Genomic DNA, 22,996 nt, shown 5'->3' with positions numbered 1-22,996 from the left:
ATACATACATACATACATACATACATACATACATACATACATACATATATTCATACATACATACATACACACATTCATGTATTCATATGTACAAATAACTAAGAGTCCGTTGATTTTTGTGAAATATTATTTCTCATAAATGTTATAATATTATTATACTACTACAAAGATGAGAGTTTGATGAAATACGATTTGTAACACACGCGTATATCTGGAGACCTGATTGCATCCACACATTACTGCTTATAGTTATAATATATAATATAAATATAGTGGCTTGAAAAAAACATATTTCTTCGATAAATGGAGGCGGTGAAAAATATATTTTGGTAGTAAAAATGTCATTTTATAGCGGTTGTATACCTTTATAATCCTTAAATCATGACAAAATTTTTTATTGTTTTTGAAAGACTTCCTAATTCATACTTCATACTTGAGATATTTGTGTTTCTTCAATTGTTTTAAAGAGTTGAAATCTTTCAACAATTTATCCTGACTTATTTAATATAATATATTACTTAAATTACTACAAGAATAAAAACAAGGAGAATAAAAGGAGTATTACAAAAGTTTCATAATATTACTACAGTTATTACTACTTTATATAGTTACTCTTATACTGAAGTTCCCTCGATTAAATATATAACTTAAACAAATAATCATTTACTCCTGTAAAATTACTAAGAAGACGAAAATATATGGTATAAAATGCATAATATTTGTAGTATTGTTTTTATACAAAATAAATTTTGATTCTTTTGACGAAAATATATTACTCAAAAAATAACTATTCTAGACACTTATAATTTCGACAAATGGTTTATTTTTAGTATTTCATAAACTTAGTGTGTAGTATTTTTTAAAGTGTTTCTGCTATAAAATTGTAGCTTGAAATCCTTTGCATATAATTATACCATTAACCGGGTAAAAGTTTTATTTTTAACAATGAATAAATAATAACTCCATTTAAAACTGACTTATTGACTATCCGTTTTAAATGGATAAATTGCACACGCGTTGATGGAGAGATTACGTCACGTTTTAAAAATATAAATTAATCTAGAGTAAAATACAAAATTACGAATGATTTTATCAAAACTTTTTTTACTATTTTTGATAGTTATGCAATTAAAGTCCTTTTAGTTTTGTCATTGAACAATAAAAAAAATAATTACTGTTTTAAACTTTTTTATTATTTTATTATGTTCCTTATAAATGCTTTTAGAGTATCAAGTTGACGTTTAATTATGCATTTTTTTTTTTTTTTTTTTTAAGGAAACGATTAAAATTGCTTATACAATTAATTAAAATAATCATGCAAGTACATTTTAAATTGGGAGTTTTAATAGGTAATAAAATATTATTAAGTTAAGTTACGATTAAACGTATTAAATAATGCTTTCAATAATATAATATATTGCAGACTTTCAGTTATCAAGCTATTGGGAGTATATTTTATTGTTTATGTGAGTGAATTTTTAATACATGTTATTATTATTTTTGGATAAAAATAAACAGTTGTTATAATAATACACCGTTTGTAAAATTGATTTGCTCTGATGTTATCGTAAATAATTAAAATTATTCATAAAGACGATGATAATTATATAAGATGAAAGTCATCATTGCACCTTTGTAATGAATAATATAATAAACCCAAATGACTAATTATCTGGAAATTTGAAAATTGAAAATCATTGTTCAAAATCAATACAATACAAATTAAAAGATGTAAATAGATGAGATACTGTAGCGAAGATTTTAATGGCGTCAGTTTTGTTTAGATAAACTTAGCATCAGGCAGTATTCACAATAAAACTTTATGTCATATTGTCATACTACAATATTAATATTATATCGTTGTTAAAAAAAAACATAAAATTAGTGATTTGATAGTCTTAGTAAAAAAATGTTTCATGAGTCTAAAAATGCTAGAAAATATATCTGTAAAAGATTATTTGGGTAAAAAGAAAGCTAAATAAAACTTTCTAAAAAAAAAAAAAAAAATACTTTTTAAGATACGTCAAAAAAAATTTTCCTACAACAAAATAAAAAAAAATAGCACGTTGTAAAAAATATATCGTTAGATATGTTACTAGAAATGGACGTTATCAATAATGTCACACAGAACACACATTCTAGTTGAAATTTTGACTTTTCGCGTATATAATAAATAGTAATGTAATTCATTATTAGTATAACAGAAATTATGATTTATAATTTATTGCAGAGGAATGAATAAATTGCAAGATATATTTTATAATAAGGATTTGTATGAGTACTTTGATAATATGATATTGAAACGCCTTATAGTAAAACTATTTTTATTCTATAAAATTTCAATTTTTTTTTTCTTTTTTTTTTTAATACAACAAACGATAGTAATATTGTAAGAACGTTAAGTATTAATTTTACGTGTTATCTCTTTTCGTTTTCCCGATACTGTTAAATTTCGTTAATTATGTAAATGGGTATTTAAATTAATGAAATATTATCATCTCATTCACAGGCTAACAGTTTATATAAAAAAAAACAACATTTTATGCTATCGAAGAATATTTTACAAATGAGATATTTCAATAGGTCATTAATATTATTATAAATTAATGTCATTACACGGTACTCTCAATAATAAATTACTACAATATAGTCTAGAATAAACAATTTATTTTTAAATTTATAATTAAATCTAAAATTTGACTTTTAATAGATAAAACTAAACTACTGCATAACATAATATCAAAATCACAAGCACAATATTGCTACAATACATAGATACATTTAAATCTATATATTTTAATATGTTATAAAGTTTTGTTTAAAAAATACCAGTATGGTACTATTTAATTTAATTTAATATAATTATGTATGGAAAACATTCTATGTAATTTTCCTTGTCTGAATAAAATAGCTGAAAAATCAGTGCATAACTTTTAATCTGGGTCAGTGGATTCTGTAAAATAGTCAAAGACATTTCCTTGTGCATTTTTATATGGATAGTTGAAACCCCTCATACACTTGAACATTGACTTTTAACTACACATCTACATCACACAACATCATAAAATTAATTTCTGTAAATATATTACTTTTGAGATTAAATAGTTTTAATTTTAATCTAAATGAAAAAAATCCAATAATACGGTAAGAATATGACACTATATTCAAAATGCTGAATATTTGATCGAGATATAAAGGTGAATTAAGATGCAAATTTTTAAAGTGATGGATTATTTAATATTATTAAATTTTTTGACTTGTAATTGATAACTATTTATTAATGAAATTGCATTGTAAAATACACTAATATATAAAACTAATGTGTACAAAGGTATGTAGTCAACTATTACAATTAAATTATATCACAATTATTACTATAAAGTATTTAAAAATTATTTAATAATTACAAATTATTTTACTTGTTGATTTCATTTAGATCAACAGAGTGTCAACAGTTTTTTTTTTAAATTTCGCCTAGTAAAAGGGTCACATTTAAACTTTTTAAATTATACTTAAACCTATGCTGGTAATTATAAAATTTACGATTTGGTTATGTTAGGTTTAGAGTTTATACTGTATCATTGTCGAAAAAAGCGTGTGTTAATTTCCATTATGATATATAAAAAAAAAAAAAAAAAAAAATAGAGTTCAGTTTGGTAATGAATAACAGCAGTTAAAAATTAGTTAACAGCAAAAAACAAAAAGATTTTAATTATTTTAAAAGGATTTTTCAATATTACACGGGAATCTAATTTTAAACTCACACTCGTGAATTATTTTTATAGTTAAAATTCAATTTACGAGCTCAGTAGTTGTAATTGACAACAAATAACTAAATAATAAATCGTATTTTCAACGTGATCATCGTAATTTGTATGTAGATAATGAAGTTTATAAGGATGTTACTGCATAAGTCAGAAATCTATATCGTTTGTGTAACCTGAATTTCAGGTGGTGTTTATAGTATTTTTATTTGGATATACTCTCACCGATATGAGTAACGTTAACAAATTATGATGTAAACGTGTGCAGGTATTGATTTATTTTATTTTCTTACAGTTTAATACATGTACATTATTAATTTATAATTATAATAATAATACTAATATTGTATTGTGACAATTAATAATGATTTAACTTATGTCTATTTCCTAATTAAATTAATAAACAACATTTCACTTTTATTGCAATTTATTACATTTGTATCTTTATAGGTATACATAATTCTTTTGAACGTGTGTATGTCACTAAATTTTTCTTTAATAGTTGGACGATTTTCATGATATTTTTTGTGTGTATTTAAGTTGGTACCTATGTGATTTAGATTTACAGTTGGATCTAGCAAGTGACGCTGTAATTGGATTCAAGAATATTTTGATATGGATATATTTTAAATAACGTATGTGTGAATTTAAGACGTTATCAGATCGTCATGTAGGTTTTCTTAAATGAAAGGGCACACTATGAATCAGGTTTAAGCATATGTATGGACCCAATTCCTGTCCACGAAAGATATCAGGAAAATAAAATTTAATACAAAAAACGGTAAAACTATGTTCCTGGTGAAGTCGAGTTTAATACAATTAGAAAAACTGTTAATATTGTATAAATTAAAATTTTTTTAGTTTATTTAAAAAAAAACTTTATAAAAATTTATTAAAAAAAAAAATAATGACTTGTCAGTGACTGATAGGCTTACTAAAACCATTATATAACGGTGTAGTACCATACGTTTATTTAGGCGGAGAAGGTTTTTTAGCTCATTTCCGATTCTATAAATTAATTAACAATAAAATTATTAATTTTTGAAATAATCGTCAAATTTGCATATAAAGGTATAAAAGGAACGCTCTGTAGTTTGTGAATACCTAACGAATATAAATAACAAATTAAATCAAGTTTGAATCTCTTATAATATTCCTATTTTTAATGGGCAATGAAGTATACAAGAATAACTGCTGCTGCTGGCTTTCGAGCAAGCTCGGAAAACAATTTATACATGTATGCTTTTGACCACAAAAAGGAATAATTTAGTTTACGATGAAATACTAGAAAATCGATAGAAACTTTGATGAATATTTTTAAAACAATTTGCACGGACAATGATGGACAAGGTAGCATAATGCAAAATGTATTTGTCGGAAATATAATCTATACATAAATAGAGAACTAAGTATATTATTTATCCCACCGTGTTACACTAAATTTTAACATTAGATAAACAAATTTAACACGGATGCATTTTGTACAGGAAATGAAGCGCATGAAGACAGCTAATATTAGAATAGAAATAATTTTATTTAATAATTTTTATCTGTAATTGTATATTATTATGTCATTATTTTTATTTACTATATTGCTAACAAAAAGTTTTTCAGTTTTTTTTTTTAAATCCTGACTTTTCCATTGCACTAGCTATAACTTGTAGCTTAAGGATATTACTCAAACTATATGTATAGTTGAACAATTTTTTATAAACTTTAATTATAAATAAAACGTAAATAAACAAAAAAACTTTGTTTTATCCATTATGCTACTCTTTCTTTGGGGATTTTTTTTAGGTACAGGAACTATTCATTATTAAATGGCTATAATTTGAAAATTTTTCTCAATCTCTTAACTTCTTAACGTTTTTTTACTTTCACAACTGTAAATTTTAACTTGAAAATGTTCTTTTTCGTTTCCTTTTTTTTTCAAATAGTTAGACTAAATTATATTGAAAGACAGAGAAAAAAATTACGTATTTATCCTTATTTTTTTGCTGGCGTTGATTTTTAAAGAATTTGAAAAAAAAATATATAATATATTGTACATTTTCAATAATAAATATTAATTCATCTTATTAAGGAATCAAATTTAATGGGATATGTTTGATTCATTGATTGTACATATATATATATTAAAATAAAATCACAATTTTGAAAATTAACATTATAGTAGAAATTTATGCTATAATTTAATTTTTGATTACCTTTATTCACCATCGTTGAACCACTTTATTTTAATTTATGATTTTATTAAAATATTTTCCATGTTTCAATAAATCATAAGCACTCGTGAATACGGTAAGAAGTTAATAAGATTAACATTTTCATATAACTACATATTATACGGGAATAATTAAATAGTTATTATAATATGTGGTATATGTCATGTTAAATAATTAAAAAAAAAAAAAAAAAAATAAAAATAAAAATTATTTTCTATTTATTTACATTTAAATATAAAATGCTCATGAATAATGTATTTACTATAAAAAAAAACTACTATATATGTTATTATAATAATAAGCTATATGACAATATTTGTAATTACTGTAAATACAACTTAAATTATGATAACTGTGTCATTACAGTAGCTTTTAAAATGTACAAAACATCATAACGAAAGTAATTTTAACACTATGATAGCTTATAATAATAAAACACAACTTATGGCTTAGAATTACTGTATAACCAGTTTGTATATTTTTTATATTTATAATTAACTTTAAATGTATAATTTTTTAAGTACTTATAATAGACGAATGATTTGTAAACATAATATTTAATTTAATATTATAATGTGAATACGAGAACACTATATTTTAATGAAAAAATAAGAAACTTTCCATTAAGAGATCAATATTTTTTTTAGTATTAAACATTTACTAACAATGTTTAATTTTTACTGATTAAGTTAAAAAAATATATAGATAATATAGTAAAATATATATCTATATATAAATCTATATATAGTTAATATATAGATATAAGATATCGTACATATATGTGTTGATAGATGTTTTGGGATGAATTACATTTTTTCCTTACACGAATTTTGGTGTGAAATATTTAGTAGAGAATATGTTACAATTGTTTCAGATATATGGATTTATAAGTAAATGAGTGATTTGTTAATACTACAAACACAAATTGCACGTACAATGAGGCAGCTTCAGAGAAAAAGATACTTTTCGCTATTATACTATTATAAAATTAGACAAAATCTAACTATATGATATGTGTGAATATATTTTGAACAATTTTATTCGGATAATGGATATCAATTTCACAAAATATGTTGGATTTGTTTTAAAGTTAATAGTGTTGTAATAGATATTTTGTAGATAGTAAAATCATATTTAAATATGTTTATTCTTAAACTTAAAGTCTAAAAGATAGTATATTTTGAAAGTAGGCATTGCTTTGGACCAAAAATATAATACGAAAAAATTAAAATTTTTTTTAACATTGTTACAGAAATTATTCGAAAAAAAAACAAAAAAATTATAAATATAACATAAAAGATAAATATTATATTTATTTAATTTTTTAAATATAGATAAAATAGTTCAAAATATTAAGTGATATGACAAGCTAAAATAAATGTCTAATTAATATTATAATATAAAGGTACACGAAGCATAGATAATTTATAACATATATCAGCCAATACTAATACATTCTAAAAGTATAATTTAATTTTGGAACATAAACTTATATATTTTTAAGCTATCTTTAATTTTGATTTAAAAATTAAACATTTTTAAATTATTAAATGTGATGCATACCAAATACTCCTATTTTAGAAATAAAAATATATTATACTTATCAATCAAATACATTTTTATTGAAAAATATTGCGCACAATGGAGTATGAAGAAAATAATGTGATATCAAGCACACATTGGGAAGACAACGAACAATAAACCAAAATATATAAAGTTCTTGATTTTGTATATATTATTTTTATTTAGTTGTAAAATGTAGTGCAATGACCTACATGTCAATTTATTAAAAAAACTATAAGCAGATTTTTATTTAAAATTAAATTTAAAAAACTTTTAAATTAAAAAAATTTATAATAATAAGATAGATGAAATACAGAAAAAAATTAGTTAGGTACTTATAAAATTATACTTAGCATGCACTTTATATTCAAAATGTTGAGTACTTATATGTTAAATCATATTTTCATGTTTTAAGTTTTTTACTTGTAAGATTGAAAGTTTATTAAATTTAATTCGTATGGTTTTTATATTAGGTACTAGTGCACAAAGATGACCGTTTCAATTATGATTTTATTTGTTGTTTGAAATTGTACTAAATAAAAAACACTTTTAACTATGGCGCAGGATAGTTAGAAATTGAAGTTCAGTACCTAAATCTAGTATATATTTTTTATTATTTTAATTAAGCTATGTAAATGTGAATATAATATGGTTTTAATTATGCGTAGGTGTAGATTTTTCTACATTTTTTTTTTTAAGATACCATAGTTACATATTTAACGAAAAAAAATAACTGTGTGTGAAATGTCTTTGCTTTTATTTACAGGCTACTAAATCCATATAATTTTATTAATTATAGGTGAAAAAAATAATAAATACATAAACATTATATATTATCACATTTTATGCTAAATTTAAATTTAAAATTATTTCAACAAACTTGCATAAAAAATAATTTAAAAACAATTTATATACTAACATAAATTTATATATTAACATAACAAATTAATAATTTTTAACGAGTCATAAAAAAGTTTACGTTCATGGTTATTTTCCAGTTATTTCTTATTTGTCTTTATCTTGAAAAAGCAATCCACTGTAAAGGATTACGTAGAAAATATTATTGTAGAAAATTTTATTTATACAGACTATATATTATTTATGATTTTTTTTTTTTTTTTTTTTTTTGAGATTGTCTGGACCACCGGTGTTCATTTTTCATTTTTTGTGGATAAAGAATGCTATTATATACGTCAAAAAACAGCTTTAAAGAGTATTTTTATTGATCAATACAATCAGTAAAGATTTAAAATCGTCTCCTCCAAAACACCATTCCAATATGATATTATGTGTATATTTGTGTATAATATTATATACGACACATAAGTAAAATAATAAAAATGTATAACATTTGATCATAGGATTTTAATTATGTATTAAAGATGTGATTAAAAAATATATACCATTCACGACTGCTATGCAATGTAATAAAACTAAATGATTAAAATGTTAGAAATCGCTTTTTATCACGTAAGAATTTCAATTAAATTGATTTGCATTATTGGATATACGTTAAAATAATGAATTAGCAAAAAACATGTTTTTTTTAAATATTTTTTACGCTTAAAAATGTTTAAGTATATGGGATCTCTTGAGATATTCAGTCGTATGCATTCAACTACATATATTTTAAAATTTACTGGACCAATAATTAAAAAAGAATCATTATTGATACTGATTTAAACATAGTCTAAGTATAGTATCTAAAAAATTGACAGCTAGGAAAATATATCACCATAATTAATGTGATTTATGTACGCAAAATATAATTATATTATTCTTTAGTCAGGTACAGTCTAAACAAATTCATAATTTATCACTGTTTAACTGTATACTTAAATTTTAAAATCGTTAGATTTTTATATTACAATAATTATTAACTTAAAGTTTTTTATATTCCATATAAAAATGGATTAGAGATAGATAATTTATAATGTAAAAGTATTAAAAGAAAAAAAATTTAATAAAAACAATAAAATAACATATTTTTTATTTAAATTATTATGACAAATAGTAAAGTACTTTTAAATTATTTTGATTAAAAAGAAAAAATATCTTAATTTTAATTATTGTTATTATAGTTATTAAAGAATTCATTTATTGGTGATTGATGATAAACCTTCATTACATATACTTATATTTATGACATTTAACTGTAAATTAACTGCTTACATAGTTTAGTTTAGTTTCGTATAGATACTTGATATCTTGACTACAATTTATTTTTGATTATTACAATGTATATTGCATGCACATTACACATAATATGGAGGTATAATTATCGATTTTTCCTTAATACTGAAAGTTATAATATTATACCATGCAGTTAAAGTAACGAGAACTTACCTAAGAGTAATAATGTGAGATCGGATATGGCCAAGCTAAATAGGTAGTAGTTGGTGGCCGTGTGCATAAAGTTGTTGCGGACAATCACTACACAAACGGCGATATTTCCAATTACCCCGGTGACGAATATGAATACGTAGATGACGGTGATTGGCAGCACGATGTTCAGTGAAAGGTGTTTAGGCCCTCGGGTTCGGAGTAAATAGCCCTCTACTGTTTCATTTGCAGTGTCATCGAGCTGGACCATGTATGATCCACTCGTCGAATTGTTCATGTCAGATGTATTGTCGATACAGCGCCTTGAACACGTCCATCTACAACTGAGGGCAAAACGCACAATTCATTAACTAATATGACGATAATATTAATAATTATGACGACGACTACGAATTTAATCATTTTAAATTTTTTACAAGTAGGTACTTTGGCTATATTACACCTAAATACGTTTTAATTAAAATTAAATTTCGATCGTATGTTAATGCTCGATTTTAATGAGATATATCTAATATATCTATTTGTGGTTTTCATAATACATAAAGAACATTTGTGTTTAAATATACACACACACGCTCGCACACACATATATAATATAAAGTTATTTTTTTGTAGAACAATAGATACAGAAGTCGTAACTACGATTATATATGCTTAAAAACAAGATTTTCCGCGGACTTGGCAGTACATTTTATATTGTTTAAAAATATTCAATTTGAGTAGACAAAATCATAGAATATTTAAATAATACAAAATGATAAGTGATCATGTGGATTATCTGATGTCAACATGATAGTATTTAGTCTACTATTAATAAATGTGAAAATGCATTATACGAGTATAATGTTCGTCGGCAATACACTGTAACTCGAAGTGTAGCCTATAGTTGGTATACTATAATATTGAATCTACACACCATAGAAATATTTTATTGTTAAAATAGATTATACATTTTTTTTTTTTTTTCATAACATTAAAATGATTTTATAAGACAACCGTGTTACTGAATGTTAGTCGGGGTTCAGTGACAGAAAAAATATACAACGTCCAAGTCACTTCGATGAGTAGTTTTTTACAATTATTTTTAATCGAAAAAACAACATTAAATTGTGATTTGTATACAACTCATGGCTCATTGTGATTATTGGTGTTATAGAAATACTAGTATTAAACAATTAAAAATATTGGCTTTGAACGTTTTCCATTACAACCCTACAAAGCATTATATGTAGTTATAAAGTTTTAAACATAATAATATTATTTGATTCTAAAATAGGCTGCTATTTATTTTAAGTATTAAAGAAACTTAAAAACCTTTATAATTTAATAAGCTTTTTACAAAAATAAAATTTCTTGTAAATGAACGAGCAAAATAAAAATATGCTATGATGAACTATGTTAAGATCTACGTTTTTCATCAGAAAATCATTATTTTAAAACGCAAGTTTTATATGGTTGTATTAATACTGTTGTTTGTTGTTACATAATTGAAAACAAGATCTTTAGGTGTAACTAAAATAAATGATATATTTAGTTGTATTTTCGACTGACTGTAATATGTGATGACGAGATTAGCGAGAGTGTAAAAATTGTAGTGGATGAATTTCAGGACGTTAATCCATTAGAACTTAATACACAAATTGAGTAATTTAATTTTCTGTTTCTTTCTGCACTTAAATCTTGTTACACCATGTTTTATATGACTAAATTATTAATAATTGATGATAATAATAATTCAATTACTAGTTCCCCTGATTTATTAACAGCATTTTACTTGATTCTTACTTTACCGCAGAAAGTGCTGAAAGGACATTTAAGAAAATTATAATTAATTAAAAATTATTTAAAAAGCACTATGTCATAAATATGGTTTAGTGGTCTTGCGATGGTTTCTATAAAAAATTAGAATGCTAAAAAATTGAATTTATCGTTGTTGGTGAAAACTTTTGCACAAGACTGTAGAAGAAAAAAATCATTTTCGTCATAAAAACAAAATTTATTATTATTGTAATTATAATTCAATAAACTATTAATTTAGGTATTATGAATATTTTTTTATTTTTTTATTGTTTATAAATAAACAGCCCTATTTTTAGAAAGTTGGATTAGAATCCAACAATATTGTATAATATAATATGGCATTATGGCACACTGTGTAAGAAAAACGGTTGACCTGCACCTATGGCTGTATAATAATAATAGGTATGTGGTATTGCAAATACCAATTATAACTATGAGTTTATAAACAGAAATAACTAATAAATAGGCATGTTAGTAATCTCAGCAGTAATATAATATAAAATTAATAAGTTTAATGTTAATTAATTTGTAGCCTAATATTAAACAAGAATACTATGTATATATTAGAAATATTAAAAAAGAGAATATTTATAATTTAAAAATATAACACAATAATTTGATTACAGTGTATCACAGTCATAGACATACGCGCAAGGAAAATGCTTGTGTAGAGATAGATGTCATTCGAGCCGAAAGAATATAATTAGTATAGATAAGGGCATATAAAATAATAATTAATAAGTATTTTATATTTCATAAAACTTTTGTTGATAATCTCTTTTTTTAGTCATTAATTATAAAAATGGATTATGATTATTACATTGTTCAAAATTCAATATAAAATTAAACTAAATTATCATTTTTTTTAAATTTGAAAATATATCTAAATCGATTTAAAAAAAGTTTGTTATGATTATTAAGTGACGAATTAAAACTATCTTTAATTTTCTTTATTATAAATATTTATATTATATATTTAATATGATATTTTATGTATTGTCACATTTGTAATTTATAATAATAATACATGTTAATCAAATATAGAAACAAAAGTGTTTTATGGAATCAACTGGTTAGTGTTAAAAACAATTATCTACACTACATTGATTATATTTAATGGAACTTTTTGTATCTTCATTTCTAGTGAAAAGATAAATATATTCGTTTAATGTTACGTAATATTATACATTTGAACGGTATATCATGTGCAAATGTTGCCTTAGCTCTGGGAGTATAATACCTATAATATGTTCACCTCTATATAACTTTATTTACTTTTTTATGTAATATTTATTATTTATAAGATTTTATTGGTCAGTTAGATTTATAAAATAAATTATCGATTTTTGTAACATGTTTTTTTTATTAACCTAGTGTATGCAGCATTTGTCGAGGTAATGCAAACGAGTTATCCTTTTCACCATACGAAAATTCCGGTTACATGAAATCAACCATGCATGTCTATAATATAATACATAATATAGTTCAAATATATAAAGATAGACATGATCGTAGTTTACTATCCATAAAACAAACTTAAAACCTATTCACATACTATGTACATTCACAATTTTTTTTTTTTGAAAACTCAATATTTCTCCTATTATGTAACGTTATTATAATAAATTGATATTCAATAAACTTTTTCGTTACTTAATTTTTTTCAACACTCTGTTCAGTAATCGGAACCGCAAAGACGTGGATTAAAGATGAAGCATAATGGAGATTAATAAAATTAAATCTCTTTATAAAAAGGCTATTTAGCATGTGAAATAATTTTTTATAATAGCTATACTTTGGATTACTGGATGTGACAAATTATATGTGACTATATATGATATTTAATATAATAATCACTTATCAGGTTTTTTTGTTTAATATTGTAATGCTATTAAGTGATATTTTCATTTATAATTGTTAATCATTTTTCCTAGTTTTCAATATTTGTTTTATTTAAACGTTATTATTATACACATTATTTTTAAATTAAAATCTGAAATATTTAACATCATATTGTGATTGTTATTATATATTAAAATCCCTCATTTCATAAAATAACCATTAAAAATAAATTTGATATTTTTAACAGCTTTTATCATTAAAAAAAATATTATTTGAGCTTTGATTTAAAATAAGGAAATTAATTTTGCTGAATGTAAAAATTAAAAAGGTATAAATCAGTATAAAATTTCCTTGTTTTACTCAAAGTAGTAATACTTAGTTTCGAAACAATGTTAACTAAGAAGATATATTATATAGTTAATAAGTTCGTTTGTAAATGAAAATTTATATGCTTTATTTCCTTTTCGTATCACCAGAACGACTTTTAATTTTAAAATAATTAAAATAATTCTACTAGATTTCTATCTATTTATTTATGAAATGGCTAGATATTAAATAATTCAAAACAGTTTCTTTTAGTTTCAGTAGTGTAATATGATTCGTCTGTTAAGCTAAAAATAAAATGATATTGTTACAATTATAATCGAATAGTTAATAATTGTACGTAATATATGAAAAAGATTCAATTTATGTATTAAATACACATTACTAAAAGACCATGTGAATTCTTTGCTCTACAATGTTATAATTTAATTTTTAACCATTTTTAGATGCACATACAAGAGAAAATCAACAATTATATTTGTACAAAAAAAATAATTTTTTTTTTATTCTTCCGAGATAATGGCGAAGTAAATACCTTATAGAGTAACATATTATAACTAGTCAACTAAATTAAATTTAGAATTTTAATTTAAATAGTTGTAATAGCATGTATAACTAGTTATATTAGCTTAAATAAACTACCTATATAAATTGTACTCACATATTTTGGTAAATATGTGTAACTTACATAATTGGAACAATTTTAAACTTTTACAAATTCATGTATAAAAAGCTTTATATTCTACTAATTATTAGTTATCAATTCAGTTTAAATCGATAGTTATCTATTAAATTTAATATATTTAACGTTTAATAATAACTTTAAAATTTATTTTTGAAATCATGACTTTATTAATAGACCAACTTTCAAGAGAGTTATAATATCCAATTCTGTTTAATTAAATTAGACGATTGGCTAATTTGATAAATAGGGTTGGCAAATTATATTACATTCAAAACGCATATTCTTATTATTAAATAAATTATTACAATAAATGTCAACATGAAAATGTATAGTTAATATTTTACCTTATAATAATAATTTTATCTATACAAAACATATACGAGTACATCTAATATATTATATGATATATACACGTATTTAATATAATAAATTATAACTATGTACATACATAAGAATATTGAATAATTAATTATTAATAATTGGATTTAGTTGTGAAAACAATAATAATCGAGAGAGTAAAACGATCATTAAAATCATTAATATTTATGGAAATGCCTAATTTAATACATTATTCGTAAATATTGCATTCTAGTTGAGAAAAAATTAGTCACCTCGGCTTGCTTGTAATTTTGCCGTCTTTGGACAATTTTCCTAGTAAGTTATTTTTTATAAAGTAACAACTTCTTTTACTTTAGCTTACTCATCGAAAAAACGTTCTCGCTCATCACTTGTAAAAAAGTAATCATTGACTAACAAAACAATCGAAACATTGGCAGTCAAGACATATATTTTCATCATAATCGTCGTAATATCGTCTTATCGGTTATCATTCGATAACGAGTTTGTTGAAGGAGTTCATTACTGTTAAACTTAATGAAAACGTCTTTTACTGTCACCATTTAGTCATTATTTTTAATAAATTATAGTAATTGGTGTCCACTATTTGGAGGTGTTCCCATTAAAAAGTAGTTAAAATATCCCTGTTACTGAAAATACATCTGCTATTGGAAGGTGTCTCTTAGGGGAGGTTTTACTGTAAATTTATATATTTTAACCTAGATATATTATTATATAATATCTAAAAAACAATTATTATTTAAATTTTTAAGGTAATCGTTAATATATAATAATATGTTATATCTAATAAAGTTAAAATATATTTTTATATTTACTTAAAATGCAATAAAAAAGTAAATAAATATTTCATAAATACTTTTTAAAACTATTAGCTATCATCATAATTATTCTAAGGGATAGAGGGTTTTTAATAAATTTTATTTTAGAATTCCGTGTGATCATCGCATTAACCATGAAATCATGATGTGGTAGATTAAATTGACCTTGAAATATCGCGTATCACTAAGTTATATACATAAGTATATTTTATACGTGTGATCTATAATTATTTTGAAATTTATTTACGAGTTAAAACAACTATGATTTTCTAAAGTATCTTGGTTAAGTAAGATTTTAACTCGCTGTATACATAGGCGTAACTAGGGTCAATTTTTTTTTTTTTTTTTGGGGGGGGGGTAGAATTTTAAAAGTTACACAGACATAACTAATATAACAAAATGACCACTAACAAAACAATGCACATTTAAATTCCCATAATATTAAAATAATTTAATATTTAAATACACTTAACATTAAATCAACACTAATTTTTTATCAGTTATAGCAAATTTTTTAATTAATATTTTTGTGTCTAAAGTATTTGTTACGTCTTTTTCTGTATTTAATAAAGATAAATTAGAAAACCGTTCTTGTTTAATTGTGGTTCTTTGCCACGTTTTTAATCGTCGCATTGATGAAAACAGTGGAAGACATAAGCGCCAAAATGAGATAAGAACAAAAAAAAAATCGTATCGTACAAAAGCGCCAAAATCCTAGGTAGCTTAGGTAGGCTATTTAAATTTAAAACTAAGTACATCGTTAAAAAACTCCAAACGTTTAATCTCAATCAACACATTTATTATCTGATTACGATAAACTGTCACATAAACAGTGTGTGAGCAGTTTTGTACTATACAACTAATTGTTACTACTTATTTCGTAAGCATTTGTGTAAGCGTAATTTCTTAAAATTAATATTATAAAAACTATTACTAATAAAGATGTTGTGTGCATTTTATTTAAAGATCAAAAATATAGATTTTTACAAGAAATGGCCAGTGGTAATGTGCCATTGAGAAATAATTGTACAATGGAAGAAACACCATAATGGTGAAATAAATCGTATGGAATATGTAAAAAACTTGAATTAAAAAATCAACCAATTAATTAAAATTATATTTATTTGTATGTATATTAATGATAATTTTTTATAAAATTGAAATATCAAACGTACCTTTGGCGCTTATGTCATACGTTGAGTATAACTGAAATATAATATTAGATTGGCGCTTATGTTCTACACATTTTGGCGCAAATGATATGTAATTTTTTTACCTTTGGCGCTCATGTTATACAAATACTATATGTTGCATTAATTTTAATTGCATAATGCTTACATTAGCGTTGGCTAATGTAACAAATGCAATGCGTTTAACGCAAGTATATTTTGTTTATGGAATGTACAACATTGATAATATCTGAAGTAATAGTAATATTTGGGGGGCTAAGACCCCGAGCCCCCACCTAATTGCATCTATGGCTGTATATAATATACTTCATAATATATTGTTATTAAAAACACAGGTCAACCAATGTGCTTTAAATGATAATTGTGAGGTATTTACATGGTTGCGAAACAATATCTAATTTAATATGTGCTTGAAATGGAAAATTATATTATAAAGGCGCATGTAAATGTAATAGCGATTTACATTACTAAGGATGTTCCAAAAAATCATGAGTTATGAATTTCTTATAAACATTCAAAGTTTAATTGTTCGGAGTGGTGCAAATTAGGAGAAGGTGTCACTTGGCATATCACATCACTTAACTTATCAACACTTTTAATGCTGAGATAATGCTAAAATATCATATATAAATATAAATAATATATTGAACCATAAAATAAGCTCATAAGAGTAGTATAAATAGTATTTATAAAGTCGAGTGAATTAAACTGAATCACTAACACGTAGATATTGAAAATAATAATAATATAATATTTCTTAGGACAATATAACGATGAATATAATATGTAACATTGTAATATTGTAATTATTATTAAATCGTTTTAAAATCCGTACAGTGTACAAGCGTACCTATATTAGTATTACATGGTATATGTGTACTATGTATGTCGTTTCGTGCGTCAATGCTAGTGATAAGTGCGGAACATCAGCAGAAAGTGAGTATATGTTATTATATACACACGACATACATCATATCAGTCAACATAGATTATACGCGCTTTAGACAACTGTACCTCGTTGAAATATGACTTTTGCGTAACGATATTTGATTAAGGATTTTTATACCTTGGGCACTCTGTATTTAAACGCGCAAATTGTGTATAGTGTGTACCTATTTGTGAAATATGCGTGATATGTTCTAAATCAAAATGTTTACTATTTTTTATCATAGTGATAAATCTTAATTTTTTTTTTTTTTTTTTTTGGTTAAAAATTTTAAAATCACCATAAAAATATTAAACTACGAGTACATATTCAAAACAAAAAACAAAAAATGTCTTGTAAGATGCATATAGCTAAAAAAATTAATCACTCCGTGTACAGAACATGTGTGTATTCTATGCACTATAAATATACTTATTCTATGACAATACTGAATTACTGTCCTAGACGCTAGTTATAAAATACGTACAAGTGACCGAATTTAAGTTCATCTACTTACAGTAATTCTATAAAATGAGTAGTACCTAGACGGATTCTTAATCAATCTGTCACACAATCTATGGCTACAATTCTCAAATAACATGATATAATTAATGGGATTATGTTCAGATCTCGTATTATATTATAATAAATAAATAAACACAAATTAAATTAAATTTTGAAACGTTTAGTTTCATGAAAATCTAAAATCAAGTACACGTTACACTGATAATTAATTGCGGCACTAAAAATAGTAGTAATATAAGTGCTGACATTACTGTTCTCGTAAAGAAAATGATAAATTTGTTATCATTGATATTTTGTATATTTGTGCATATAGTATAACATTTAATCGCTTTTCTAATATTTTTAACTTAATTTATTATTATTACTGTTAGGATGTTGATATAATTAATAATTAATAATACTAATGAGTTTTTAATGTCACCAGTTAGTTTTAATTCATTCTATTTTAATAGATTTATAAATGTTTTTTTTGTATAATGTAATATTGTCGTTAATTAATATTATACCAGTATTTTAAAATTTATATTTTGACTCAAAATTAAGTACTATTTTGTTAAATGTTAAAAAAAAATAAATATTTTTGTTTTTAATTTTCATATTATTTAAAAAAAAATTAGCAGAGTATTCAAAATTATACGTACATCTAGAACCATAATTTTTACCGCAGCGTTTGCGTAGTCTATAGATAGTACAATCTACACGTATTATTATTAATTTAAAAAAAATATTTACACTGTTAAAGTAGCGAGTAATTTAGCTAGTAAATGTGTGCTAACTGACTGTTTTTACTTTTGTAGCTTAGAACAAAAATGTAGTGAACCAAACTTATATAGTTAGTTTGATTTTTTTTTCAATTTAGCGGCGCCACCGTTATTTTCTGAAAACTAAAACAGTCAGTTAAACGGGTCTGAATGCTTTTTTTTTTTTAATCCGTTATATAATAATTAACTATTAAATGTTCATTGTGCTTAGGTACTAATGTATAATTTAAGCTACTAAAACGTTTAAGTAGTTACTGAAGAATTTATTATTTGATCTAAGCATTATATAGTATGAACTAGGCCATTCAGAACCAATGTGTAATACGCGTAATGATAAGATATGTATATGCCAATAAAACTCGGGAGAATTGTTGTTTGTGGCGTCTGGTAGATTATGAAAATCAATATTTACCACACTAAATAGACGCTAAAATTTAAAAAAAAATGATTTGTTCGTTTATACGACTATATCCCTTACAATGAACAAAGTCATAATTTTAGTCACTGAATACTGTTACACTATTACTTATCTAGTTTATTTTTAGAGAAATATTATATTTCTTATCATAAAAATTCAATAAATGATACTGTTTTTTTCCCTAATTATTTAACGAATAATATTAATTTTTATTTTTAAGAATTTTTATTTATAAAGAAGAAATAAAAAATAAAAAATAGTGCGGAGAACAAAATTCTTAATACATTTCTGCCAGTAGAAATTATAAATTATAATAATATACTAGGGTATTTGAGAAAGACAACGCTTACTCAGTATAAATAGTTACATATTATAAAATAAAAAATAAAAAAAAAACATATAATAATATAGGTTGTACTATAGGTTATATAAGCAGGTTGTATTTTAAAAATATTAATTTATAATAATGCACTGATTTCACAGATACAATTTACGTCTACTGACTTCATTATTACCTATAGTAAAGGAATTTAAACTTGAACATTAATATATTGTATTAAATATTATTGTAGTTATTTAAAAAACCAATAGGTACATTTTTCCGTTGTTATTTTAGGTAGGTATTTTTTTTTAATTTATTCTATCAACGTTCCAATAATAACACTTTTTTATACATACAAGTTGATATTTTAAACACGCTCATCCTTTTTTTTTATTGAATTATATTTTATATGATAAACCCATTAAAAACTATTTGACAGTGACATGGGGCATAACATGACTATTTTGCCAAGGCTCAACATTGATTTTACACACATTTATGTCATACCACATCATAATATGTATAAATTAAAGCGATGATAACTTACAATATATTTCAATTCATATATATATATATATATATATAAATTATTTGAAAATCGTCATAAACTAATGGACGGTTGAAGTACGGTTCATACGCCACTTTATGCCATTGATTAATCAATAATTATACGAAAGTTAAACTTAAGATTTTGCAAATTTATTAATGTATACATGTATTATTTTAAGTAAGCACTAAATATAAAAAATTCTGAATAAAGCTAAAATTGGTCATAGAAGTATATGAATTAATCTTAAATATTATAGCCCTATAACTTACAAGCAATTAGGAATTTGTGAAAGATATAAAATCACGTGATATGACGTACTTTTTTACTCAGGACCATACTACCGTACCTACGTCCTATAGGCTATAATCTTCAGGAAATGAGTGACGTCTTACCGCAATTACAGCGTTTGCAAATATACGGACAATAAGACTTCTTATGCTTGAATATCCTTGCATTGAATATTACAGCATGCTAATTTTATACGTTTTTGCAGATGACCACGCGAAAAATAAAAACAGTTTGACTAAAAATCGAAAAACATGACGGACGCTTACACAATTGATGGAATTTTTGTACAACAGAAAAAAAATCACGTTTTTGGTATACCATTTATATAATATGGGTGCTGAATTTATATTTTATACCATTGCCGAGGTGACCGCCGTTTATATGGTTATGTTGAGTTGGGTTCACAGGTGTGTCGTATGCTATATCATGTAGTTCTTATTATATTCTGATTGACCGTGGTAATCGCGGTATCATTCACTGACCATGATCTACAAAAAAATTTACAGAGTTTGGTCGACCTCAAATTTTTACTTGGACTCGACTGGCAATATAGCTGTTACGAGTGGATAACCGTAATACATTATATTGGTTAATGATAAGTCTTAAAAAAAAAAAACCATGGAACCATGGCTGTCGATCAATTTTCCCGCTTCAACCGATGCTTTATAGCTTTTTCTTATCAAATTTTTCTGAGCGTTGGTGTTCGTATACGCTTTAAGTATTATTATTTTTTTTTTTATAGAACTTTCAGTATAAACTATAATAGTTCAAAAATTATAATATACAAAAGCTAGGACTTTAAGTATTACATCGGTTAAACGAGTATTGTGTATTTTATTTACAAGCTTCATATCATTTATAGTCTGACAACATACGTTACCCGTTTTCAAGTATTTCATGGTAAGACACGCATTAGTCTCCTACATGGAAAATTATATTTATTGGTTTCATTTAATATGACATTAGGATGACACCATAGGGTATTTTTTTTAGATTTTATTATAATTATACAAAATTCATAGTGGTATACTGTGTAGTATGACTTGTTAGTCAATTGTATCAATTTGTTTTGTATAGGTATCTGATAATAATATAATATGGTTAATAATTGAGTACGTAAGAAGTAATACTTGCTACAGCAAAAATATCAACAAAACTTACAACGGTTACAACGGTAGTGTGATAATGGCAGTCAATTTGTAATCTCCACCAGAAAACTTTCTATATGTTATAAGCTTCAAGACTTTTATAGATATCTAAGGCTTATAGATTTACATTATACATGTACTAATTTTTATACGATAATATATTTTGTGTTGATACATTTTGGTACATAATTTGTAATTTTGTTGGGGAGTTTTGTAGTTAACAACAAACTAAAAATATTATGTTCTTTGGTAGTGGACATAACATATTTCTTGATTATAAAATGTTTTTTTATTTATTTATTTAAACAATATGTATAAAATTAATTTCTATTGTCAACAAATATTTTTTGTAAGAATTGGATGCGATGAATAATTAACACCGGATTGTGATAGTTCTAACTGTGTATATTATATTTATGTCCACTAGAAAATAATAATAATTGAGCAATACTATTTATTAATTTTGTATCAGCATATCGTGTGTAATTCGATTTGTAATTAAATCAATTGAATTCAATATCTTTTTTTATTTAACGGTATAGCTTCACTCAGTTTGCCATTCTTAATTTAACCCATTATTAAAACTGTACCTACATAAAATTATAATTCGAAATAGTTGAAATCGAAACTTGGGAAATTAGAGAAAACAAATAAACGTTTTTATCATTTTATATCTGCGCAATATGAAAATGAAATAAATTTTGAGCTACTTAACATAATAAAAATTATTATTTTGAAATAAATTATGATTTATGTGTAAAAATGTTAAATAAGTAACAACAATTTACGGATATTTTATACATCGGATATACAATTTATTTATGACATACATGATTACTATATAAATAAATATATTTATTTTTTATATTTCTTATTAACGATTGTAATGAGATTTTTTTTCCTAATGCAGTGAACCGTGTTAATGTTTTGAAATAATAATACAATAGTTGTGAAAACAAAAATATTGAATTGATCATCAATACTTATTTAATCACGATTATATGTTTTTTTATAGTATATAAAAAAAAAAGTCAATAAGATAAAACGTTTATAGATTTTTTTTCCAAAATATATTATTATTGTCCTACAATTTCAAAACTTTACGGTTTGTAAATGCTTAAATAATGCAAATATTTAAAACGATTTTT

General features: G+C 23.7%; 1 protein-coding gene and 1 pseudogene across 2 annotated transcripts in view; one reads left to right on the top strand and one right to left on the bottom strand.

Moving 5' to 3' along the window:
* LOC112594542 (neuropeptides capa receptor-like) overlaps positions 1-22,996 on the bottom strand; it is a 113,062-nt gene that overhangs the window by 57,474 nt on the left and 32,592 nt on the right. Inside the window, exon 2 of one of the 2 annotated variants that reach the window (XM_025339355.1) lies at positions 9,899-10,218. In XM_025339355.1, the coding sequence (XP_025195140.1) occupies positions 9,899-10,172 (274 nt within the window). In that variant the 5' untranslated portion in view covers positions 10,173-10,218. The remainder of the gene's footprint in view (positions 1-9,898; positions 10,219-22,996) is intronic. The other variant, XM_025339356.1, reaches the window with a different exon arrangement.
* LOC112594733 lies at positions 11,253-11,731 on the top strand (annotated as a pseudogene).

Source organism: Melanaphis sacchari, unplaced genomic scaffold, assembly GCF_002803265.2.
Source record: "Melanaphis sacchari strain LSU unplaced genomic scaffold, SCAv2.0 Contig23_pilon_pilon, whole genome shotgun sequence".
Classification (NCBI taxonomy): domain Eukaryota; kingdom Metazoa; phylum Arthropoda; class Insecta; order Hemiptera; family Aphididae; genus Melanaphis; species Melanaphis sacchari.
The sequence above is the reverse complement of the archived record's forward strand: the minus strand, read 5'-3'. Positions and strand labels throughout refer to the sequence as shown.